This window comes from Meriones unguiculatus, chromosome 7 (genome assembly GCF_030254825.1).
Source record: "Meriones unguiculatus strain TT.TT164.6M chromosome 7, Bangor_MerUng_6.1, whole genome shotgun sequence".
Lineage (NCBI taxonomy): Eukaryota > Metazoa > Chordata > Mammalia > Rodentia > Muridae > Meriones > Meriones unguiculatus.
This window is the reverse complement of record NC_083355.1, coordinates 82,485,845-82,511,460: the sequence shown is the minus strand read 5'-3', so window position 1 is coordinate 82,511,460 and position 25,616 is coordinate 82,485,845. Positions and strand designations below refer to the sequence as shown.

Genomic DNA, 25,616 nt, shown 5'->3' with positions numbered 1-25,616 from the left:
CAGTCTCTACCTTCCCCTGTTTTAATCTTAATTAAAACATATGTTTGGCTTTTTGTCTTTTGCGGGGAGGTATAGGGTCTCACCTGGTAGCTTAGGCTAGTCTTGAACTTCAAGTCATCCTCCTGCCTCAGCTATATGAGTGTGGGATAGCATGCTAAAATCTTTTTTAAAATATTTTTATTTCTACGCATATGAATGTTTTGTCTGTATGTATATATGTGCAGTACATGTGTGTCTGGTGCCTGTATAGTCCAGAGGTAGACTTTGAATCTCCCTGGAACTAGAGACATTTGTGAGGCACCATGCGGGTTCTAGGAACTGAACCCCAGTCCTTTGGAAGAGCAGCACTAGGCATTTCTCCAAAGATGCTGCAGAGCCATCTCTCCAGCACCCAAGATGTTTTTCTGAATTAATTTCAACTCTTTTTTTAAAAAATTAAAAAAAAATCTATAATGATTAGAGACTTTTCTAACTTTGCCCCTTATGCCCTTAAGTGCAGTTGTTCTAGGTCAAAATTATTGCATAAGTAAATATTTGAAAACCATCATGCTTGCTGAAATTCACACTGTGCAGACTATTTAAGAGAGCCAAACATAGTAAACAAGGCCTAAATTGCCAAATGTTAATTATGAAGGGAAGCTGAAGATGACTACATTGTTTGATTCAATATCCCAGCACGTACAATGGGAATGTCAAATTACTTGGGTTTCGTTAATTTATTTTAATTCGCAGATGATGAGAATTACATTTTATTGTTTTTTAAAGTTTATTTATTTTTCTTTTATGTGTATGGGTGTTTGTCTTCTTGAATGTATGTGTACAGGGGACAGAAAAGGATGTCCAGACCCCTGGAGCTAGAGTTACAGATATTTGAGCTGCCATGTGGGTGCTGGGAATTGAACCTGGGTCCTCTGGAAGAACAAGTGCCCTTAAACACTGAGCCAGCTCTCTGGCCCCTTCTTTCTGTCATTAATAAAACTTTGCAAAGTATTGATGATTACTAAAGTAGTGTTCCACATTGGAATTCCATGCAAAGATGACATTATGCAAGTGAGTTTCTCTGTGGAAAAACAAAGTGTTACTGAAGTGTGGTACACAAGGACCAGCTCTTCGAGCCAAGGTGACAGGACTCCTGTGCTTAGAGGAGTTTTTGGATTTGTGAATTCACTGTGTTATCTGGGTCTACTTTTCACCAGTTCATCGCAGTAAGCTAGAGGGAATGATGTGAATTATATTAGTAGATGTGAAATCATGCAAAATATTTTAATAAGTGTGAATATATTTAATTTATAATGGCTTTGTGTTCTTTGATTATGTACTTCCTACTTAATTGATGTTAAAACATTTGTTTTAAAAAATATTGAATTTTCAAGAACTCTTTGGCAAATTTAAATAGTTGAGCCTATTTTGGCTTATCCAATTGGGGTAAGCTTTGCCAGACAATGCAGTATAAAATTCTGGAGAACACTGGTAAACTGGTGTTTAACAAATCTTTAAAGGCTTGGTCACTTAAAGTTTTAATACATAGTAATACCAGGGTCTACAAAGTTTCCGTTTTATATTCTTATAATATATAAGTATGTAACATGAAATATAAATATGCTTTGATCATATACTTTCAGAAATGACCACTTTCGGTGTGCATCATATGGGAAAGTCGACATGAATAAAGGAGAGGATGTGTTCTCTTGATCTTGCACATTTTCTGTCAGTGTCATTTTCAGCGTCTCTTTTGAGGGTTTATTTGGGAACAAATAGAAGGTTGGGTTCTGACAAGGCCCTGAGCATTTAAAGCCACTAAGCACTTTGGTGTTAAGATAGGTGATACTAGAAATCATCTCTAATTTTGTTTCTCAGTAATTATACACTGTATTGGAATTTATACTGTGTCTAGAGATAAAGGGATGTTAGTGTAAATCTTAAAATAGCCTTGCTTTCTACTTTGTTTATTAGTCCGACTTCTGTATCAGTGAGAGTGTCAAAATAGACCCCACACGAGGGAAAGACCCAAAAGGAACTCACCAAAAGCTTGCTGCCGAATGTGTCAGAGCCACTTCTAGGCATCTGTGACGGAATGGCACTCTCTGTTGGGTAGTTTCACCACACCCCCTCAGTTGTTTACATTGTTCTCTGTTTCTTCCCCAGTGAGAAAAAGAAAGAAAAGGAACGTGAAGAACTGTGGAAAAAATTAGAGGATCTGGAGTTAAAGAGAGGTCTTAGACGCGATGGGATAATTCCAACTTAACAACAACCTGACAGCGACATCACTAACCCGTGGGGTCACACGCTTATGTAGTAGAAGGATGGAGCAACAGTTTTCTGTATTGTGCAACTTTACAGTAGATTTCACATTTGTCTCATTATTACAGCAGCACTGTATATACCTGTCTCTAAGTAAAGGAAACATAAGGACTTCAATCCAAAGTGTGGACAGTAGAAGGACTTCTCAGAACTTCGCAAACGTAATCATTGTTCTAACCCTCCTTAAAAACAAACAAACAAAAGGTCTTCAGAGATCTGTTGGTGAAATTGCTATGTTAAAATTCCATTATCAGGAGTTCCTTATTTATCACTAGCAGAGAGTATGATACAATTTTCAAATGTGAACAATCTTAAATTTAGCTTGTCTTTCTGCTAAGCTGTTAAATGTATTTATAGTAAAGGAAGAAAAGATTGTCATTTCTTTATAAGTTTGTATAACACCCTCCTCTGGACAACTTGACTGTAATTTGACATCTTTTCCTTTTGCACATCTTCATGAGTCGAATGTCCATGTGGAATGGGGCTATGAATTACAGAGGTCCCTGGTGAAAGTTTGTGTGCTGGGTGAATATCTTCCCGGTGACCAGGGGTCCCTGGTACTCCTTTAGTTTTCAGATTAGGAGTAAAAGAAGAAGAGGTGATAAGCATGGTAGCGAAGGGAATGTTGGGCTTCGTATGAGATATGATGAGTCCAAATCAGTGTCTTGAATCCTTTGAAAACAGGCAGTAGGAAACACAGGCTTCAGCATCTGCAGTATTAGCTGCAGGCATCATTGTGCATCCAGACCAGAGACAACTTAGAAATGTCAGAGAAACATCCTTTCGGATCCTGTGAAGTAAGAAAGACAGAACACTAAGCGATATAACCATGAAGTTGAGCACCAGGACTGCGCATCCAGTTGGGAACCGAGTTGAGCAAACAGCACGAACTGTTTGGAGTTGTTGCCTTACTTTCTAATATGTACTTATAAAGTATTCAGCAAAAGAGGATGCAGCCTCTGGGAGACACAAAACATGTTCCAGTGTTTTTTGTAGATTCTCGTTCTATAGCTCATCAAGCGCCAGCCCTGTTTTTAGCCAGAAAGGATTCAGGATCAACATTATGCGTTCTGAATTGGATGCATACTCCTAACTACTGTATTTGTTACCAAAAGTGGTTCTACAAATGCTACTGAAAAAAAATCTGGAAATTCCTAATGTCCTGAGTATTAATAATAAAGTTTAAAAAATGCTTTTATATCAAAGGTGCATCGTGACCAAATTGTTTAAGGACAATAAAAAACAAAAACTAGGGCTGTACTCTAGATGAATCTTCCTGGCTCTCTGCTCTGCATTAAAGGAAGAATCCACCTGGTAGGCCAGCTGCTGATGTACCGGTGTGCAGGATGTGCATCCCCGATGGGGCTGCATTGCTGTGGACTGGCGAATATGTGTCTTGGGGATTGTTTCCAAGAAGCTTTTGCTTGTTAGAGACAGGGCACGAGCGAGCCGAAAACCCCCAAACCATCACATCTAGCAGTGTTCACAATGAAGAGCCAATTCTGTGTTGAGTTGTGATTGTAGCTAACATGAACACATGAACTGTTGTTGCTCTTAGTAGAAATACAGTATAAATGTGGGCTTGTATATTTTCTTCCTTCCTTCTAAATGTAAAGCAGGATATATATAGCTTTGTTGTTTGCAAGGAAAAGGAGGGGAAAAGCCACTGACCTTTCTCACTTATGAAGTGTTTCCAGATTGTCAGTCACAATGTGTACATAAAAATAAGCTAATTATGGTTACTTTCATGTAGGTACCTTCATTTTTTTTTTTTGTTTTGTTTTTTGTTTTAAGGTATGTATACCACCAAGTACAAGATGGTTCAGTGGAGTGAGTAGGGTTTTTAAAGAGCATTAAGAAGAGTTCCACATGAGTACCTGGAGAATGTTGGAGCAAGTTCATATGTTGATGCTACGAATACCATAGCACATCTTCTTGGTTAGCTCTGTTTTAGCCATTACTTTCCATTTTTATTACACGTAGCTTTGATAGTATAAACTTTGCTTGCTGTGATCCCACCTGGGCATGAAATGTTCTCATTTGAGATGAGAAAGGTCAGGACCTCTTTCTGCACCGTGTCCTGTCCTCAGAGCTAAGTGCAAACAGCACCGTCACCCTCTCTGTCAGTTTTGTCTGTTGATCATTCCCAACTGAGAAGAATAAAGCTAAGCTTTAGACTATTTGAAGATGTGATTAGAGCTGTCTGTCTAAACTCACAGGGCAACTTCTGAGGAGAAACAAAACACTCATTTTCCTTTTTAACCAAAAGTGACAATGTGACATCTGTCATGTTGTGTGTGGTGATGAGAAGCTAGCCCAGGTAACCCGATTGTTGCACTATGTGACATATTTAAGGACATACTTGCTGCATTTGCAGCAGCCCCCTGTCTGACCCTCCCTGGGCAATCCTGTGTCGCTCATTGTGAGTTAACTGTGGCAAACTCAGCTCTGTTATATTTTGTTTGCTTCATAGTTTCCAGAACTATATATAAATATATTTTTTCAATAGCAGATACTGTAGTTAGTGAGTGGGGCCCCCTCTAACCTTATCCCTACCATATTGGCTTCAGGGATGGGACTGAGAGTGCCCTTGGAAGAAGAGGAATTAAAGTATAACCCTGTGATTGAGAATGATGCCCAGGCTGCAGGCTGTGTGAGTGAAATGACCGTCTCCTCTGGATCAAGCATCCGCTCCTCATTGCGCTTCTGTCCCCGTCTCCCTCCTTCCGTGTTTAGTTACTGTCCTTTGCAATTTTGACTATATTTTGCTCTTCCTGACATTGACTGTTTTTTTTAATAAAATAAAAATTAAAGAAATAAATAATCCCCTGAATGTGACTGGATGTGAGAGCGGGGCTAAGCTCCTCCTCTTTGGGCTCTTTGCCTAAGTGGCAGCGTCATGCCGGTTCTGAACCTCCTGATTGTGCACCTCCTATGCGGGCGACAGTCCAGGGCGGACCTAGGGAGTGCTTGTAATGGCATCTGCTAAGCTGAACACACGGTCGCAGGCTCAATCACATTACGAGAAGGGAAATAAAGTACAGAACTTTAAAAGCTGTTGTAAGTTTTTGTAGGGGCGGGGGATGGGGAGTGGTGTGCAGCTGGGAGGCTGGTATTGGCATCACTAAGTGTTCCAAAGGTCTTGTTTTCCCTGCTTTGTTTTTCCTCTTAATTGGATGCACTGACCTGGCCCAGAAAACGTCCTCCTTTGATGTTATTACCAACATTTCCACAAAGTGACGGTCCCCTGTCTCGGAAAGGTGGCAGCAGATCTGATCAGTGACATTTTCTTTGCACACGAATATATTTTTGTATTCTCGCTCAGAAGCTTCTCTGTGTGGCGTTAGGGAGTGAGCCAAACAGGACTTTTGTAACCAGTCTACCGGCAGTGCATTTTATATCCCCTACATTTAATTTTGAGAACTCGAAAGAAGGGTGGTGTGTCTCGAGAGGAAGAAGAACAGAGCTAGTGGAATGCTCATTTTGCTGCTGCTTGTGCACGATAGCGGCCGTAGTCTTCTGGAAATGAACACCCCGTATGACGACGTCTGTGAATATAGGTGTTCTTTTCTCCCCCTCCTCTCCTTTCCTCCCTTCTCTCTTCCCCATCCTCTTCTCTATTTTCTTTCTTTCTCAACCCATCCTTTTTAAAAAATCACCTACTGTAAATAAGTTGTAATCTGAACCTCATGTACTAATGGGGAACTTTCAAATATAAATATTACCAATACGCTTTCTTGTCTGGTTTTTGATTGGAGTGTAGTGAGAATGACATGTCCGGTCCCTTTGGTTTGAGCATTTCATTTCCACTTCAGCCTCTCCTATTCCTCAGTTCATTGTTGTGGCAGGAGAGGGCAGCAAACGTTCATTTTTTCCCTGCTAGGAAGCTGCCGTTCTTGATCGGTTTTGAACTTAGCTGTGAGTGAATTGCGCTTCTTCTTCTTTTTTTTTTCTAACAGCGTCTATTTGTGCATAGATGTAAAAATGAAACGTTAATATGAAAAGTTACACATGAAAATTATAGACTGGTTTAATCAGGCAACGAAGACATCTGATCCACTTCAAAGTAAAAAAGGATCCCAAATGCTTCCAGCCCCAGTTGAATCATGCTTCTTCCTTTTCAGACGACAGAATGGCAGCGGAGGCTTACGCCCTTGGAAGTAAGTGTTCGTCTTTGAAAATGGTACTAGGCAGAGGTGCTCCCCAAAGCAATGTAATCTTCCCTTTCACAGCTGTGTGAGAGATTCTGTACTGTGGGTGTCCGGAATAAAGCAGGGAAGGGTGCAGGAGCCTAACTGGTTTTCTTTATTATCGACTCTGTGGCCTTTTGGAGTCATACTAATATGTTTAACTGCGTTTTGAGGTGAGTGTGTGTTGGGGGGGAGGTGGTGGTGGCAGGTCTTAGTTTTGAGAGAGTATGTCTAGGGGTATATTACATATGGGAGGGGCCTAGTACTGTAACAATGTTCCATTTATTTTGTCCTCCAGTCTGTAGCATGGGACAAGACTGGTGGGAATTTCCTGTGTGATTGTGCAGTGTCTCTTGGGATATCACAAGGAGGATGACAGGTTCACATCAGCAGGGCTGGCAAAATTTATGCTGGCTTTGGCCTGGAGTGCAGCCTGATGTTCCGTTTCCTCACAGGACTTCCTCATTGCATCTCCATATGGCAGCTGGAAGAGGAAACTACCCGTCCTTTGGAGCCTGGCTCCAGAAACTTAGAGCATCCCTTTCAGTATATCCTGCTGGTCAAGCAGCCACAGCACCTGCTCAAAGCCCTGGAGGTCATTTGTTTTCCTTGTAAAGCTGCTGTGGGCTCCTTTCATTGCAGAGCATCTGTATTCTGTGGGATTTGCCCTCTTTGCTAATTAGATCATGTCATATTTGGAGTCCTATGGAGCCAGGAGAGTTGATATATAGTTAATCTGAGTTGAAGCCAGAAGTCTTATTGCTGTGGTAGGTTTGTTTTGAGGTGCCATGTCTGTAGCATCTCAAGATAAATCTCTTAGAACCAAAACGTGAAAGACTTGGGGGTTCCAAGAGAGTTAAGAGATAATTTCAATGTAATGTCTAGTTATTTGTACAATGTCTCCTCCCTATAAATATTTGTCAGAGTAGATGCAAGGCAATATGCAGTCCAATTCCCACTTCCAGCTTTGTATAAGCAGCGTGTCCTGGGGGTCTCAAATAAGGATTGCAAAGAGAAGTTTTAATTTTTTTATAATGACTGTGATGAATGTTCATTACAAAATACACATCCTTGAGACGGAAGAGGTTTTGTCTGGTTTTGTTTTTTACATATGGTCTTACTGTGTAGCCCTGGCTAGCCTGAAAGTTATGAAGACCAGGCTGGCACTGAACTTAGAGATCTGTCTGCCTCTGCTCTCTGAATGCTGGCAATAAAGGTGTATGTCACCAACATAGCAAGGCAAAAAAAAAAAAAAAAAAAAAATTTAAAAATTCTTTTTTTACTTAACTTCCTATCTCAAGCTCCCTAACCCTTCCTAGAAAAGAAATGTTCTCTCCAGAGCTTTATAATCTTAGCACCTTTCTCTGGCTCCACAGCTCGCTTTGGGCTATTAAGTCTGAATCCAGATTCATTATTTTCCACTGTGAGCTTCTATTTATTGTAACTGTTGTGATAGAACCTTGCCTCAAGACGGTGCCACAAAACTATGGCTTTACATCTTGATTCTTTCTTCAGTGTCTGATATGTTGATCTCTACCCTGTAACCAAACAGCCATGACTCCCATAGCTTTATGATGGTATCATCGATGCTTTTCAATTTGGTGTTTACTGTAAGGGTTTCAGTATGGTAGACCCTTTGAGGCTTCTAAAAGCGAATGTTGGTGGGTTGTGATGGAGAATATACAGTCAGTGGCTTTGGAAGACTTGTTTCTTGGCTATTGCCAAGTCTTACATGCGGTTATGGTTTGAATGTGTATTCCCCTCAACTTGTTGGAAATGTAATCTCCGATAGCATTTGTGGTGCCCCATAGGCGATCAGGCTGTGAGGGTCTGACAGGCATGGGAATGATGCTGTCACAGCTGGAGTGGGCTGACTATGAAAGGGCAAGTGAAGGCCTGTCCTTTTTCTCTGGTCTTCCACCACAGGCCAGTGCAGCAAGAAGGGCCTTTCAGCCTCCAGAACTGAGAGGCATTCCTCTGGACCTGCCAGAGATCCTCTGGAAATTCAGTTAGTGCTCTTCACTGCTGACCTCTCTCTCTCTCCTGACCCTAGCATAATATTTTGAAGATTATTCAGTAACACGTTAGTTTTCGTGGCTGAACCCTTTTGTGTGGTGGCAGCGTACTGTTTATCAGTTATGAACTTTTAGATCGTATCTACCATGGTGCTGTTGTGAACAGTGTTCTTGTGGATGTTGGAATGTTCGTCTTTGATTCTTCTGATATACTGGTAGGGTCAGATCTGTTTAACATGTGTCTTGGGGATGCCAAAGGCCAGCTTAGGCAAGGGAGTTCTCACCTTCTACCATGTTGTACTTGGGATTGAACTCCGATCCTCTGGCTTGGCAGCCAGCACCTTTACTCTGTGAGCCATCTTGCCAGCCCCACTGTTTACTTTTTTAAGGAACTGTCAGGCTTTTGTAACACACAACAGCTTCACTAATTTCTGATCCTACCAGCAAGGAGTAAGGTTCCACTTGGTTGCCATCTGTGGAAACCTTGTTACTTTTGTGTATGTTTATTATAATCGCAATGGGAAGGATTCTCATGGAGAAACTGCTTTTTTAAAAAGCTCTTGCAGGCAGATAACTTCACCTAACCAATTTTTGAGTTTACTGGCTCCTGTCTTCGCTACTGACTCTTAAGGCCATGTTAACTTTCTTCTTTTATAAATTGATTTTAACTTCAGAATTCCTATTTGTTTTGGAGTTTCAGGTGAGATTGCTTATTCATTCATGGCATGTTTTTCTAAACATCACTGTGCATAATTACAACTGTCACAAAATTCTAATTTTTAAATGTCAACATCTGGCTGGGTTCAGACTCTTACTGAGAATTCCTGGTTCTTTTTTTTTTTTTACTTTTTATTGATTCTTTGTGAGTTTCACTTCATGCATCCCAGTCCCACTCATCTCCCTGGCTCTCATATCTGCCCTCTGCCCTTGCAGCCTCTTCACACACACCCCATAAACACACACACACACACACAAAATAAACAAGAAAACAAAGCATAGAAAACATCTTGTTGCAGAAGCCGTAGTCACCGTCCACACATCGTCACTTTCAGATGTGCATTGCAGTGAGTCATTGGTCTGGTTCGAGGTCCCTGGCTTCTATTCCTGGTTCTTCACATTGAACAGTGTGGGACTTTTGTCTTGTTATCTGGACTATTACATGATGAGAACTCTGGATTTGTATAAATTCCTCTGAAATTGATTTCTTTTCAAGCAGATCTTCAACTTGGAGGGATTTAGACTGACTGTGGCAGCAGCCTCGGTTCAGATCTTTAACCTTCCCAAGGCGTGCAGTGCAGGCAGCTGTCGTGCCTTATCCTTAGGTGCTAGCTGGTGTACCCCTAAGATTCGTGCCACTCCTTTCTGCTCTTCTCTGGGCTGTGCCCTGGTTTCCAGTAGCTGTGAGTGTCCTGACCTCTCTTCTGGGCTCTTCTGGCCAGGAACACAGGTTTTCTGTTCCTGTTTTCCTTTACATGGTAGTTCCCTTCAGTCTAGAAACCCATACAATTTGAAACTGTACCCAGTAGCATCATTTTCTCTCTCTGTGTATGTGTTTTTTGTTTTCTGTTTTTTGAGACAGGGTTTCTCTGGGTAGCCTTGGCTGTCCTGGACTCCGGGCTGGGCCTCGAACTCACATCTGTCTGCCTGCCTGTCTCCCGAGTGCTGGGATTAAAGGCATGTGCCACCACACCTGGCTGCATTATTTTTTTCTCAAGAGTTCAGTTTCCTCTAGTACCTTCCACTTGAGTTCCAGGGTACTTTCCACACAGCTTTCTTCTGTGCTAATGTCTTCTACCATTGACAGAGCTCATTCCTGTTTCGGTAGTCTTTGCCTTCAATGGCCTTTTTTTTTCTTCCAGAAGCCAACCCAGGCTTCAAAATTGTTTCTTTAGTTTCCTAGGGGTGTTCTGCTTTTGAACATTTCTAGTTAGTTGCTTTTTAGAAGGTATCTGGAATTGGGCATTTCTGATATTTTTCTCTGATTAAACTGAGATTGTGTGATGTTTGGAGAATGATTTGAGAGGTGACATGTATGGTATATCAGGGAGTAATACTGCTGCCACCATGGGGTACTGGTGATGTTAGCTATCATTTTATCAGGGAGTAATACTGCTGCCACCGCGGGGTACTGGTGATGCTAGTCATCATTTTATCAGGGAGTAACTGCTGCCACCATGGGGTACTGGTGATGTTAGCCATCATTTCGTCAACGTTTGGACCACAAGGTTTTCACTGTAAAATTACCATGATTTCTTCTATAGTTACCAAATGCTTCGGATGGTGCGTGCATGCGTGCGTGCCTGTGTTGTGTGTTGAACTCAGACTCAAACATAAAGCCTGTAGTAGATAAGCACTCCACCAGTGAGCTATATTCTCAACCCGGGGGAAAATGCTTCTCAGGTTATGTTACTCCTCCTCCTCCTCCACCTCTTAATGTCCTAAGGACCCTAAATCCCCAAGCATGCTTACCTAGCACTAGGCTACATCATCCCCCACTATCCCCTGTAACTACCTGTTTCTGCTTAGATTTTTGTTCTTTTTTTTTTTTTTTTAATTATTTTGGAGTCCCAAGAGTGGTTTTCTGTTTCTCGGATTCCTAATACCATGAATGTATTTTAACCCTCCACTCTGTGACAAGATGCACCACAAAGGTTATGCTAGCCTTTTCCATTCCTTCTTTATAATTCCTTTCCCCAACAGTGAAAATGTTGACATTAACATCTGAAGGTCATTTGCTCAGCTTCAGTATGCAGCTAGTGACTGCAGAGTTCTTAGCCAGTTCCTATATAAAATCAACTTGCCACCTGGAAGTCAAGGTTCAAGTGTTCATTCTTTGTGTCCCTTTCTGCCTCATCCGCAGTGACTGCTAGGTCAACTTCTCCACCTGCTTCAGTGCAGTTGTTTGTCACAGGCTGCTGCCCATCTCTCCCTCCACATCCTGCCCAATAGTTAAGACTTACAAACTATCCGTTTTACTTACCAGACATTTCTGTGGTTCCGACATAAGCATGGAGTCTGCTGGCACCCCCACCCCAGCGCGCAATCCCACTGTCCCACCACAATTGTGGGACCACAATTCCCCAGACTTCCTCCTGCCTCACCTTATAACTGATCCCTCTGCCAACTCCTGATGCTTTTAGCCATCATTTTATCAGGGAGAAACTGCTGCCACCATGGGGAAAGCAGAACCGCCAGGCTGCTTTCCTGCCTCTAGTTTTTCTGTTCTCAAGTGTCATGGAAATGGAACCAGTCCGTGTGTAGACAAACAAGTGGGCGGAATCACAACAATCACTCACACCACAGAGCACGCACATGGACTGTGGTGTGAGTCAGAGCAGAGAGCCTGGGTCTCTCCATCCATGCCTTTTCTCAGCCACGCTCCACACTGCATTCAGCTGCTCGGAGTCCTAGGTTTCTGCCACTCGGAGAGTGTTTACAGCTGACACTTGTGTTGGTTTGTTTAGAAAATCCCTCAAATTGAGCTGTTTTGAAAATAAAAAAATGTATAGCTTGCAGTTATACATTATTTTGAAGGACGTTTCCAGTTTCTGGATTGTTCTGTGTGGTCTGGAGAATGATCTGTGATGGATGTACCTTCAGTTTTGAGTGAGTTCCTTGGGTAGATAGCAAGGAAAAGGACCAGTAGCAAGAAGCAGAAGTAGACATCAAGGCAACATCAACGCAGGAGCTCAGGGCATCCTGAGAGAGCAAACAAAAGTATCATCAATCCAGGAGGACTAGGGAGGCGTCAGAGGAAAAGCTCCTGTTTGAGCTTTCTTTCCTTGAATGAACTTCCTGGTTTCCTGTTCCCACTGCAGGCATTTTTATACAATGGGATAAACATTGTATAAATGTTGGAGGCTGTTGGAAATTTATTGACCTTCTTTCTGGCTGTTTGCAAGGATGCAATGTTTTTAACACTGCTAGCTGTAAGCAGGGGGACCAGCCTACCCGGGACAGGGGCTTTTAGAGAACAGGCTAAAACAGCATGTGACACATGACCAGTAGAATTTACAAGTTGGTTATTTGTTTCTGAGACAGACTCTGTCCAGGGTGGCCTTGAACTCATTTTGTAGCTAAGGATCATGTTGCATTTATGATCCTCCTGCCTCTTCCTGCTAAGGGCTGTGCACCACCACACCTAGTTTATATGGTGCTGAGGATTGCACCTAGGGCTTTGTGCAAGCTAGGCAAGCACTCCATGAACTGAGCTACTTCTCCAACCACAAAACAAATCTGAGATTGAGATTATCTATGAAGCGCTCATCAAAATGAAAAAGAGTCTCATCAAAATTCAATGTTCACAGCATGAGAAGCACAGAGCAGAAACCCTGAGCTTGCCGTGGGCTCAAAACATACTTAGAGGATCAAACATCAGAGGGACACTGGTCTCCTCCAAAGTACCACTGAGTAAAAAGATAGTGGGACAGTGCTTTTAAAATCAGTGAGCGGCTGAGATGGCCTTTTGGTAAAAGTGTTTGCTGTGCAAGCTTAGTACCCTAAATTCAATACCCAGAAACTATGGAAGGGGAGAACTGGCTCTACAAAGTTTTCCTCTGGCCACCATGTGCAAGTCATGATGTGTGTGTCTGTGCACACATATGAACTTTTTTACAAATTCAGGAAGGGAATTTTCAACTTAGAATTCCATATACTTTCAGTTCACTTATCATGCATCTTACTCAGGCTTAAAACTACTTGAGGCTATACTTCAGCAAAACAAAGCAAGGAAACAGAAGACACAGGATCCACGGAACAATGATGTCCCCTAGGGAAGAAAAGAAAAGAATGTAGTGGGTGTCAGGCCGAGAAAGGAACCAATGTATGCTTGAGCAGAGGGGAAAACTCTGGAAGCCAAGAAAACAAGGAGAGGAACTTGGAGGGGGAAAACAAAAACAAAAACAAAAACAAAAAACTGATGTGGCATTTGAAAGGGTTTGATGCAACGCCGATGACAGACGAGGTAAGAGAAAGAAAAGCAGCCTTGTAAGAGCAGAAGTGCAACCATAGCACATCCCCAGACTGTCAGTGGATATTTACAGTCACACCACAAGCCCTGACTACTGTTCAATAAAAATGGTGGTAACTTAGAATGGGAAGGGAGAGGCATCAGAGGAACAAGAGAGCTACATCCTTAGGAAATAATGTCTATTGAATGACTACGTCAAGAAGTATCAGAATAATTTGAGATGTGGGAGTAATTGCTACCCACTTAAGTTAAAAATTTGTTAAAAGAGAGAGATCATATAAGGGTGCGTCTGGATGTGGAGGCCAGCTCAGCTGTCATTGCTTGGGAACTGCCATTCTTGTTTTGTGACACAGGGTCTCTCACTAATTATGGGCTCGATAGTCTGGATGACCTCAAGGATCTGCCTATCTCTGCCTCCCTAGCGTTGGGACTGCCAGCCCATGTCACCATGCCAAGCATTTTTTATATGGGTTCTGGGCATTAGAACTTGGTTCTTCATGCTTGGTTGGCAAGCACTTCACCAGCTGAGCTATCTCCCCAGCCCTGTGACTTAGTAGTTCTCTTCAGCTTGCTTTTCTGTGATGAGGATGTCTATGCCCTCCTCGGTGGCAGTGTTTTTGCTGATAATTTTCACAAAATCTGTGCAAGTATTTCATGGATTTCGCATTACTTAACAAAAGCCACACCTCATGGTCTTTTAGAGATAAAACTCTTCTCTGTCTTGGCTCCAGTTGATGTGGCTGAGTTCCAAATTTCCTATTGCTCCTTTGCCTTGATTGCAAGCTTCTGGATGTTAGGAGTATAAAGATCTATTTTAATAGCAGCTGACTTTTAGGTCAAGGATGCTACTGCTGTCCTGACCTTGCTATCCCACTGCTCTGAGTGTCTGTATGCCTTTGGGGTTCAGTGCCTCTGTTGAATAATGAACATCAATTCTTTGGAAGCCATGGTTGTAGATTATGGGGCATCTGGAAAATATTAGCATTTAATCGACTTAATTGTCTGTTTTTCTTTCTGGGATGAATAGGACACAGGGATTCCAGGAGAACTTTCAGCTAATGTGAGAGTACAGTTGGGTAAGAGGGGGTGTTAGGGTTCTGTGCTTCATGATCCTAAACCATCTGGAAACTGACTACCCAGCAGGCCCTTGGACCATTGCCCACATGCTTCTTTCCACAGTCTGACCTTCAAGCAGAATGAGCTGTTCCCAAGATGACTGTCCCCCACAGTGGCATCTGGGGCACCTAACCATCCAGACACATGATAAAGACACTTGGGGCTGGAAAGCCCTTCTAGCAACCCAGTTCTGTTTCTAACAAGCTGATCTGTCATTAGAACACCTTTGTTCATTCCCGGGGACACATCCTGAAGATGAGCCTGGACACTCTGGCTTAGGGCCTCTCACGGCTCAGTAGTGCTGTGCATCATTTATCCTGGGTCCCTGATAATGGGATGTTTTTCTATAGCAAATATCAAAATGGCAAATCTATAGACATGTCCCCTAAGGATCATGCCTATCTAACCTAATATGCATCTCAGGAGCTTAATGTAACATGATGGAGTGAACACCAGCGGCATGACCTTACAGCTTGGTGTCCTTCCATCTCAGCTGACTGTCCGCATCATTCTCTGCTCAGGACACGGCTACTGTATCAGTAATGTAATAATTACGCATTGGTGTGACAAAAGACTCAGTAAAATCAATGGAAGGAAGAAAAGGAAGGGTGGAGGGATGGAGGGATAGATGAAGGAAGGGAGGGCAGGAGGGAGGGGAATTCACAGCTCCAGGGTGCAGTTCATCGTGATGGAAGGGTCTAAAGGCAGCTGGTCACATTGCGTCTGAAGTTAGGAAGCAGACGGAGATAAATGCTTGTGCTCAACTCACTTTCTCTTTTTCATTTAGTCTGGCACCCCAGCCCATGGGAGGGTGCCACCCACTTTAAGGTTGGGTCATCCCTGCCCAACTAACCTAAGCTAATACCTCACAGGTACATCTGGAGGGCCGTCTCCCAGGTGATTTTAGAGCCCATCAAGTCCATAACTATGGCTAATGACCACAGAAACCACAGGTGCTTAGAGAAGTTTCCATTTACTCTGCATCAGTATGTTTCAGTTCCAGGCAATTATGTGAATGTTCTCTCTCTCTTTTTTCTGTGTCTGTGACCATGTGTCTGTGCGTCTGTGTGTGTACTGTGAAGGTGCATGTGCATTGGTGTGTGCGTGCACGTGAAGGCCACACAACCTTGGCTGTTGCCATTTATTTCTTTTTAAAGGTGAGGTCTCTTACTGGCCTAGTCTGGCTCTCCAGGGATACAGGGGTTTGGCAGCATTGAGGTTACAAGTAGGTGCCGCCATGCCCAGTTTCCTTTCACCAGGGTCCCGAGGATTGAAGTTGGGTCCTCACACTTGCAAGGCTAGCACTTTACTGGGTGGGCCACCTCCTCAGTCTCTCTTTCTCTCCTCATCTATTAGAAAGGCTCTTTCCCTGGGAGGTTACTTCATTGTGGTTATTGCTGTGAGTGGGAACAACTTTCTAATCAACTTAACTGTTTCCATTTGAGGGTGACTAGGAAACAGGTCTCAGAGTCATAGGGTAAGTGTGAGAAACAGGCCATCCTGAGGCATCTGGCTGAGTAGAAGATGCCAGTTCTTTACAGAAAGACTCAGACAACTGTCTCTTTAGGAGATTTGTTTTCTGTTAATTTTATGTCTGTCTCTGATTGTTCCACCCGGAGTGTGGATTGTTGAGAGATCAAGGGTGCTGGTTGGCAGAGGCAAACTGTTTCTTTATCTCTGTCTGTCCCTTCAGTATGAGAGCTGACTTCTCCATTCTCTCGGTGTGGAGTTGCTTGAATGTGTTCTCTTTTTTCTAAGGTCCACAGGGAATCAGTGAATGTGACCCTTACAGTGTTAATCATCCTGACATGAGCTCATCATTACAGTGTTAATCATCCTGACATGGCTTAAATGCAAGAACGGGTGCCTTTGTAAGAGAGGAGACAGAAACACAGCAAGCAGAAGGTGGTACAGAGTGGAACTATCCAGCCCCTAGGTCAAATGAGGCTTGCCAGGAATTATCGGACGCTGAAAGCGGGACATGGAATGGGGTCATGGATCATGGATCCATGGATCAATAGATCACCCAGGCTTTATCAAGAACCCTCCCTGCTGAAACTTTGAGTTTGGATTTGTATCCCTCAGATCTGTAAAAAAAAAAGACTTGTTTGGTGATTGTCTGACAGACAAGCACAGGAGCACGTGTGGCAGGAGCCCAGTTTGGTATGTTGGGATCCTCAGAGGTCCCTGCAAGAGAAAAACAGGGATTAGAGGGAACCATGTAGAGCTGCTGTCATGGGTCCAGGATGGCTCTTTCGAGGTCTTTGTTAGCGCTTCTTTGGCCTGAAGAAGATGGGGGTGTTGTACACATCCCTCCTGAGAGGCCAGTCTGAGCTGTCTCTGTGAAAAGCCAACACCTGCTGGGACAAGACTAATCTGTGCGTACATGATTCGGAAAGAACGTGACTGCAGTCACTGCCAGTGTGGAGACGGGGCTGGGAATTAGAATCAGTGCTGGGGCACATCTCCTGTTTGGAGCCCTCCAAGATCAGTGACTGGAAAGGCCCAGTAGCATCTGCTTTACACGGAAGTCAGACAGAGCTCTGGCCTGGAGCTTGGAGCTTGAGTCCTGGGGAACAAGAGAGGCTACATTTGTGGGTGTGGCATGCAAATGAGTCCACACACTTCCTGGTCGCGGCCACAGGAGGATGGCTGCAGGTCATACTGAAACTCCCCAGCTCAAGAGATTTCTGCTCCTGTCTGCTGCTCAGAAAAGGGGGCCCTGGCCGCACGGCTTTGGTCATGGTTGCTTTGGCCACTGTTCCTTTGGCTATGGTTGCTTGGCCACTGTGAAAGTGCTTGGGTTAAGAGATGCAGTGTAAGAGATACACTGTAAATTTTTTTTATTGATTTATTTTAAAATATGTTTTAAATTAAAATGGAATTATACCACTCCTCCCCCTCCCTTTACAACCTGGTGAGCCTGTTGTTTTGGTGTATATAGTTTGAGGGCTGACCACTCTTCACTAGGCAGCAGTCATTAGCTGCTGGGCTCGTGGACCGTGCCTTCAGAGAAACTGACACCAGACTAGCCATACTGGAGCATGTTCAAACCCCCGGAAATCTCACATTTGAGATTTGAACTCTCATCCTGAGAACTGAAGGCGTGGAACAAAGCTCTCTCCTTGTTTCTTGGGCCTGCCTCAGGAGCACGTGGCACAGCCCCCAAGGTTACGGGTGGTCACTCAAAGTTAAAGGCGGTCAGTCCTGTTATCTTTCCCCACGCAAATACAGCATGGCCGGCATTCCAATCCCAGACAATCCCTCCCGCTGTGAGTTCTTGTTTCACAGGAAATAAATGGGCCAGCACCGTCTACATCAATGACTGCCTCGTTCATTCTGGGGCTCCCCTCCTCCCCAAAGAATTCACCGCTGGACCCCTGGGCTCGACCCCGATTCAAGCAGCCACGGTGGAACCCCCTCGGCTACCGCTAGAGCAGTTCACCTGAATGTCAGCGGCCCCAGGCGCCATCTTTCTCTCTGCTCCTCCGGAAGCAGCCACAGAGTCAGGCTGGGCCCTCGTTGCCACCTGGCCTGGTGCTGGCCGCCGGGCAAAAAGAGCAGTGAAGACATTTACTGTGGAAAGATATTTTCTCCCGCACCTCCTGCTGAACTGGAGACCTGGCCCCATCTCAGTTCTGTGTTCCCCATCTCAGCATTCCTGGGAGAAGTGGAACCTTTGACCTCGAGCTTAACCCTTTTCTACCCAGAAGCTGTCGTATCTTCCCGAGGGAGAAGCACGCCCTTCCGGCTTCCTGGGAGGAACAGGACCACAGTTCTTTGTCTAGGGGTGGGACTCCGAAAATCTCCTTCCACTTTAACAAGTCCATTGACAATGCCATTATTCCGGGAGGTCTTGTTTACACAGCCATTTCTACGAGACACCGTCTCATCATTTTCTTCTTGTCCCTTCAAATCTTTGTGCCCCTTCTTCTACCGTGTATTCTGAGCCACCGATGCAGGAGCCGCGGCGTAGATGCATCCTTTGAGGTTGGGCTCCCACGTCATCCGTTCACGTCTGCCGTCGGTCTAGCTGTGGTTTTCTAGGATTGCCTCCACTTGCTAGGAAGAGCCTTCTTAGATGAGGGATGGTCGCTACACTTAGGCAGCAAAGGTGGCTCGAGTGCCGGGAGTGCTGGTCGGATGCTGCCGCTGGGTCCCTTTTTAGCCCGGAGTTGCCACAAGCTTATGAGATGGAAGCTGGGAGCTCTCCGAGAACCTGGTTTCCCTACAGACACCATCGGGCTTGCCGGAAGGCCCAGGTGACCCGAGGTCTACTCAGGCACAAGCTGCCAGCTGTTGTCTCTGGTGAGACAGAGCAACTGCTAACACAGAGAAGGCCAGGCTCATGGCTCCAGCTTCATCTGTGCCTCCGATTTATGTGGTGCGTGCTTGTTAGGGTTCACCCTTCGGCCTTTGGGAAGAGGTGTTCTCTCCGCCCTGGGAGGTAGGACTCACCTCATCACGCAACAGTGGGGCTTCTTCCAGGAGTGAGTGTCAGGGGCAGGTGCTGTGGGGTTCTGACTGGGAGGACCAGCTAGTGTCACCCTGGCTAGGTCATTGTTCTTGGCTAAGGACGCATGGTTTAATTTCCCCCTCTTGTTTTTCTTGAGCACGCCAAAGTAAAGTTTTCCTTGTTTGTACAACTGTGTCACTCTCTTTAAGTTAACATTGAGAACAAACCTTTGAGGGATTATAGGATGAACGATTAGAAGCTGGAGGGAGGAAGGGACTGGCGGGGCGGGGGTAGAACAGGGCTGTACTCACACTGTCCTGTTAGTCAGTGAAGGTGGAAGGCTAGGCTATAAAGCAGTGTGGTCAGGTATCGCTGTGGGAGCAGAACACTGGAGACTGACGCCCCAGGAGAAGACCAAACTGCCATATTATTGGTGTTCACGTGCAGTGGGTCTGTTGCTGTTTGAAGATGCACTGAGAGTGTAGTGCTGAAAAACACTGGTAGACAGAAATCTCCTGGGGTCGTCAATCAATTAGCAGGATCAAGGAGCCAGAGAACAAAGCTTATGCTCCTGAGTATGTTTAATTAATCTTGTGCTCAGTGACTTACGTGATCATTTCAAACTCATTGGATGCGGAGCACCGATATATTTATAGGACAGAGAACGATGGAGACAAAAGTTTGAGGGTCACTCTTCTCTATAATTTTATTAGCATGTGCTAATTATGCCTGATGAGTTTCATTGTGTCATTTTCATGTGTGCATGTAATGGATTGTCTTTACCTTCTCTTGTCCTCTCCCACTTATGCTGATCCCCTCCCTCTTTCCAACCAGTCCCCTTCTGCCTTTGTGGTTTTGTTTTTTTTTGTTTTTGATACCCAAATTGTTATGTTAGCCTTGCTTATAGGAGAGCATGGGTAAGGGTCAAATGTCACTTTTGACAGTCTCTTCTCGCCCCATTAAATGGGTGATATCACCGAGGTCCTGGGCTTCTTACTGACATTCCATATGTGGACAATACACGACAGGACTCCACTCAAGTCTTGATACTCTTGGTTCTTTTTAAATAAAGAGAAGATACTCATGTCGGCGTGTAGGTATCCTTGATGGCTCTCTGGTAGCTTGATGGCTCTCCCCTCTGTGCTCTACGACTTCTTAAAATCATATGAAGTAGGGAGTTTCATCATGGTGTTTTCATACATTGATCTGCTGACACCCCCTGCTCTGTCCCTTCCTCTGCTAAGAGGGATCTTTCCCATAGCATTTCCTGCCTGCTACCTTCTCTCCCCTTAAGACCTCTTCCCCTTTTCCTTGTCTTCCTTCTCTCTTCATGACCACAGCCCACATACATTTATACATTAAAAATTGAATCTAGGACCCATGTAAGACAGAAAACACTCACTATTTGTGTTTCTGAGTCTGGGTTACTCTGCCCAAAATCATAATTTCCAGTTCTATCCATCTTCCCAGAAATGCTCCAATCTCCTTTTTTCTGTGTGGCTGAGGAGAATTCTGTTGTCTCTATGGACCATATTTTCTTTTTCTCTTTGGCGTGTAAGATTGGGGAGGTGTGTGTGTGTGTGTGTGTGTGTGTGTGTGTGTGTTTAGACATGTAGTGAACATGTGTGCAGGTAGAGTGCCAGGGGTCAACCCGGGGTTTTGTTTCTAAGGAGCCGTCCGCTTGCGTACTGGGACCTGGGGCTTGTAGATGTCGATTCTGATGCCATTTCATGGCTACTGTGAACAGTGCAGCAATAATGTGGACACGAGGGTCTCTCTGTGGACTTAGATTCCCCTGCGTGTACACCCAGGAGTGGCTTGGCTGGGTCTCATGGTCGCTGTCTTTTCAGCACTTGAGAAAGTCTCCCCTAGTGGATGGAGTTCTATAGCTCTCCCTTCTTCATCAAGAGGAATTTTTGTCTGTGGAGTATTTAGGTTGTTTTCTTTTTTTAAAAACTTGTTTTTGTTACCATACAGATGTTAGGCATTGTTATGAAATTTTCACTCAAGATTTCTTTTTTCGCTTCTCTTTTCCTCTCGTCCCGTTTTGTTCCTTCCAGCTTTCATGTCACATGTGACCTTTTGCTGTGCCCCACTTCTGCAACATCCATTGCTCCTTCTCCTGGTCTTCCATTGATTTTCATAGCCTGTACTCACTCCATGCCCCCCCCCTTTACATACATACATATACATACTACATGGAAATTAGGATCCATATATGAGGGAAAAAATGTGATTTTTATATCTCTTGAGTCTGGCTCATCGCAGTTAATATATTTTCCAGATCCACCCATTTTGGGTATTTTTCTTAATGCTCCTTAAGCCCATAACATAACAACTATTGTGAGTGTTTTGAAATGAACATATGATGAAGCATGCTGTGGAACATTTCTAACAGCCACGTTGACAACTCTTAGGGACAATGGCTATCCTAAAGCCATCCTGGAACCTTGACGAAGTTAAGTGACATGTTCCTAATGGCAGAGATTATAGACATCTTTCGTGCCTTCAAAACCCATGCTCACAACCTCTTCATCTCCCTTCTCCTTGACAAACAGCCCTTAAACCCCATTACCACATCCTCTCTCTTCTATTCTTTTCAGACCTCCCTAATGTCCTTCTGGGCACATTCTGGCTTTGTTATCTGGGATTTGGGAACAGCCTGTACATGGTTGGGACTGGAAACCAGATAATACTATTTGCATTTGCCTTAGCTACCAGGGAAAGAAGCCCAGAGAAATAAGCCATGTGTGTTCTGCCTTGGTCAGAAGCCACGGTTATGAATAATAGAAATCTGGGTAGTTGTTGACTTGGCCCAGAAGCAGAGTATGTTACTCTGCTGAGTAAACAGACCTGCCTCTGTTGTCCTGATTTCTTCACACGGATGCCTTTTAAAAAGCTTTGTATTTAGAAAACTTTAAACCCCCCTGCTTCTCCCTCCCCCTCTCTCTTTCTCTCCCTTTCCCACAATTTTGGGTGTGTTGTGGGGGCATACGTGTAAGCCACAGTATGTCTGGGGGGGGGATTCAGAAGACAGCTTCAGGTGGTAGGCCTTTTCTTATACCTTGCTTGAGAGAGTCTCTTGTGTGCCACTGTGTCCACAAGGCTAGCTGGCCTTCGATCGTCCAGGGACTCTCCTTTCTCCCTTCCATCTCTGTTGGATCAGCAGGATTATAGACACGTGCTTCCATGTCCATTTTGTATCGATCCTGGAGCTGATATTCAAGTCTTCAGAACTTTGCTTTAAATTAGCAGTTCTTAACCTGTGTGTCTTGGCCCCTTTGGGGGTCAAATAACCTTTTCACAGGGGTCACCTAAGACCATCAGAAAACACAGATATCCATACTATAATTCACAACAGTCACAAACGTACAGTTTTGAAGTAGCAATGAAAATAATTTTATGGTTAGGGTCACCACAACACGAGGTTAAAGGGTTGCAGCATTAGGAAGGCTGAGAGCCATTGCTTTAGATGACAGAGGCTCAGGGGTAAGAGCAGGCAGGTGTCGACTGGGCAGCAACACATGCCAGAAAGGAACCTGGCCACCCAGCTCAGAAATGAACAGCGACAATTTTGCAGCCAAAGGAGCTGCCTGCCCCAGCCTGGACTCTGTTCCTGGAGCCATCCCAGCTCTGCCATTGGCTGGTTTTGTGCTAATTCACTGCCTTGGCTGGTAACATATATTGGGCATCTACAAATCTTGTACCATTGCCTCTCACTTAGTGCCTGTCTTCCATGAAAGCTTCCCCGAACAAGGAACAGTTGGCTTTGTAGGCCTTGTATATCTACTTGCTTACTTGGCAAAGTCAGATCAAAATGCGCCTCTCTACCCATTGACTTGCCTTTCTATTTCCCCCACCATGTCCCAAGTTTAGGAAAACACTGTGCTGCTGGAACCAGGTTTTGTTTTTTTAGATAAAATGCTGAAGTTGGGGTTCTGGGAAGACAGCTCAGCAAGCATTCAGAACACTTGCTGCTCTTGCAGAAGACTTAGGTTCTGTTCTCAGAACTCACATGGCAGCTCATAACTATCTGTGCCTTCAATACCAGGGGATCCTAGACCCATGCGGTGTACACACATAATGCATACATACATATATGGAGGCAAACCCTCATGTACATAAAATAAGAATACTTGAAGACTGGTAATTTCTTGAATTTCACATATCAGACTTTCTATTTTTGCCCATTAATACATAATAAACAAGTACTGTTGAATATAGTTTATTGAATGTGTAAATGTTATTAGTTATGTTTTGGAAACTAGGGGCTCTATCATTTTATCTCTAAATTCAAGTTAGTTGTATCTAATGTTTTTTGTTTGGCGTGGTTGAGCCCTATCACACACCTTTAATCCAAGAACTTTCTGTTTATTGTAAACAGGTGGTTATGGTGTGGTTCAGCCAGCCCTAGCACACACCTTTAATCCAAGAACTTTCTGTAAACAGGATTTAATAAAGTTAGCCCTAGGTCAAGAGGCAAAGCAAGAAACCAGCTGACAGAGCTTAAAGAGTAGGAGGGACTCTGAGTTGAGGGGTATTTAAAACAGTTTGGAGAAGAAGAAAGGTCTTCTATCTTAAGCTCTGGCTTAAACTTAGGCTTCAGCAACTCAGCTTCCTGGCTTTTGGGGCTTTGAGCTAGCAAGCCTTTGGCTGTGGGTTTTTTGGCCTTTTCCTCCCAGGCTGTCAGCTGAGCTTGTGATCCTTTTTTTTTTTTTTTTTTTTTTTCCCAACTGGATCTGAGCTGAGAAGGAAGGTCAGCTGGGTGCTTTTTCTGCCTCTCTGAGCTAGCAGGTTTTCACCCCAGCTTTGGGCTCCTGAGTCTTTATTGATAAAATAGAATGGTTGGGATTTTCATTTTTGCTTGTAACAACACCCAGGGGTTCCTCTCAGCCGGAGTGTAGACAGCATAGCTGTTTTTTCTCCCTTATTCCAATCTCTCTGGAGGTTACTTGTGTGTTTCCATGTGAGTGGACATCTCTACCCAGAGTCTGGTATTGTTCATCATCTGTGTGCAGTGCTCTTAGAGGCCAGAAGAAGGCGGCATTGGATCCCTTCAAACTACAGCCACAGACAGTGGTTAGACACCCCAAGTGTGCTGGGATCAAACCCTGGCCCTCTGGAAGAGCAATCAGTACTCTTAACCATCGCACCACCTCTCTAGCTCCTGAGGTTGGCACTGTTTACAAGTCAGTGTGTGGTGAACTCACCTGCCCTCAGTTCTAACTGCCCAGTTCTTCTGGCCACTGCTTACAGCCATAGACCTAGTCAGCAAAACCAGGCTGATCCTCTGAAATGCTTCCTCCTCAAAAGCAGATCACAGTGAGTTAAACTCTCAGTCAGATTTCAGTTATTCTCTTTCCTAAGTAAGTTACAGCTCTCTCTCTCATTCATGTCCAAGTTTTGTTACTCTGGGCCAAATATTTTCAACATTTTAATTTTTTTCTTTTCTTTTTTTTGTAACTTACTCCTTCATTTCCAAGTGATACACCTTTATTGATACCTTTTGACTTATGTATATTAGATGTTATTTATAGATTTTTAAAGGTTTTTTTCCTAGCAGGCATTTTGGTCACAGCAATGTAAGGCCACCAACACAGCTTGCTTCAGTTAAAATAGAGCCATCAGAATAAGCTAAAGCCAGTGGAGTGTGGGCAGGAGTCATGCACCAGGCTGACACAGCTCTGCACATTCTCGTTCCTTTCCATGGTAGTCCAGACCACCATGTGAGGGTGGATTCCCCGTGTCTCAGATTGCTGACTGATTCCATTGTGCTGCATCATGGAGATTTCAGGGCTGCTGTCAGCAGCCAGCATTCCAAGCCAGTATCTCCCTCTGTAGCCTGGACTGGTCTTACAGTAAAGCTAACAATGTTCCTGCCCTCAGCTTTCTGAATTACAGGCGCTGGCCGTGGCTGGCAAGCTCTGTTCTGTTCTGATCCTCGTTCCCTTGTAAATTATTTGTTTCCCATGTGAAGATGCATGTGATGGTCTACACATGCTAGGGTGTGCTTGAGGAACAGAGAAATTTAGCCAGGAAACCTGCCTTTGTTTTTCTTTCTTCTTTCTTTCTTTCTTTCTTTCTTTCTTTCTTCTTTCTTTCTTTCTTTTCTTTCTCTTTCTTTCTTCTTTCTTTCTTTCTTTTCTTCCTCTTTCTTTCTTTCTTTCTTTCCTTTCTCTCTCTCTCTCTCTCTCTCTCTCTCTCTCTCTCTCTTCCTTTCTACTTTAAACTTTAATTTCACTTATTTACTTTTTTCTTTTTCTTTCTTTTTTTTTTTTTTGGCACCCTGGCTATCCTGGAACTGGCTCTGTAAACTAGGCCGGCCTCCAACTCAAAGAAATCTGCCTGCCTCTGCCTCCCAAGTGCTGGGATTAAAGGTGTGTAACACTACTGACCACTGCTTGGTAATCTCAGCACTTGGGGAAAGAGGCAGGCAGATTTCTGTGAGTCCAGGACAGCCAATGCTACACAGAGAAACCCTGTCTTGAAAAACAAAATAAAATGAAACCCCAAACAACCCCAAACCTCATTTTTAAGGAACCAGTAATTTTCTTGTAAATCGTTACAGG

The 25,616-nt window shown here is 44.0% G+C and overlaps 2 protein-coding genes across 4 annotated transcripts in view; both read left to right on the top strand.

Annotated features, from left to right (window-relative positions):
- Positions 1–3,506, top strand: part of Ppp2r5e (protein phosphatase 2 regulatory subunit B'epsilon) — a 142,155-nt gene extending 138,649 nt beyond the window's left edge. For all 3 annotated transcript variants that reach the window (XM_021652052.2, XM_021652051.2, XM_060387659.1), the window contains one exon: positions 2,146–3,506. In XM_021652052.2, the coding sequence (XP_021507727.1) occupies positions 2,146–2,245 (100 nt within the window). In that variant the 3' untranslated portion in view covers positions 2,246–3,506. The remainder of the gene's footprint in view (positions 1–2,145) is intronic.
- A 936-nt stretch (positions 3,507–4,442) lies between these two features.
- The window catches only part of Gphb5 (glycoprotein hormone subunit beta 5), a 42,097-nt gene continuing 20,923 nt past the window's right edge, over positions 4,443–25,616 (top strand). The window contains exons 1-2 of the mRNA XM_021652045.2: positions 4,443–6,219; positions 6,426–6,461. The gene's annotated coding sequence lies outside the window, so the exon portion shown is untranslated. The remainder of the gene's footprint in view (positions 6,220–6,425; positions 6,462–25,616) is intronic.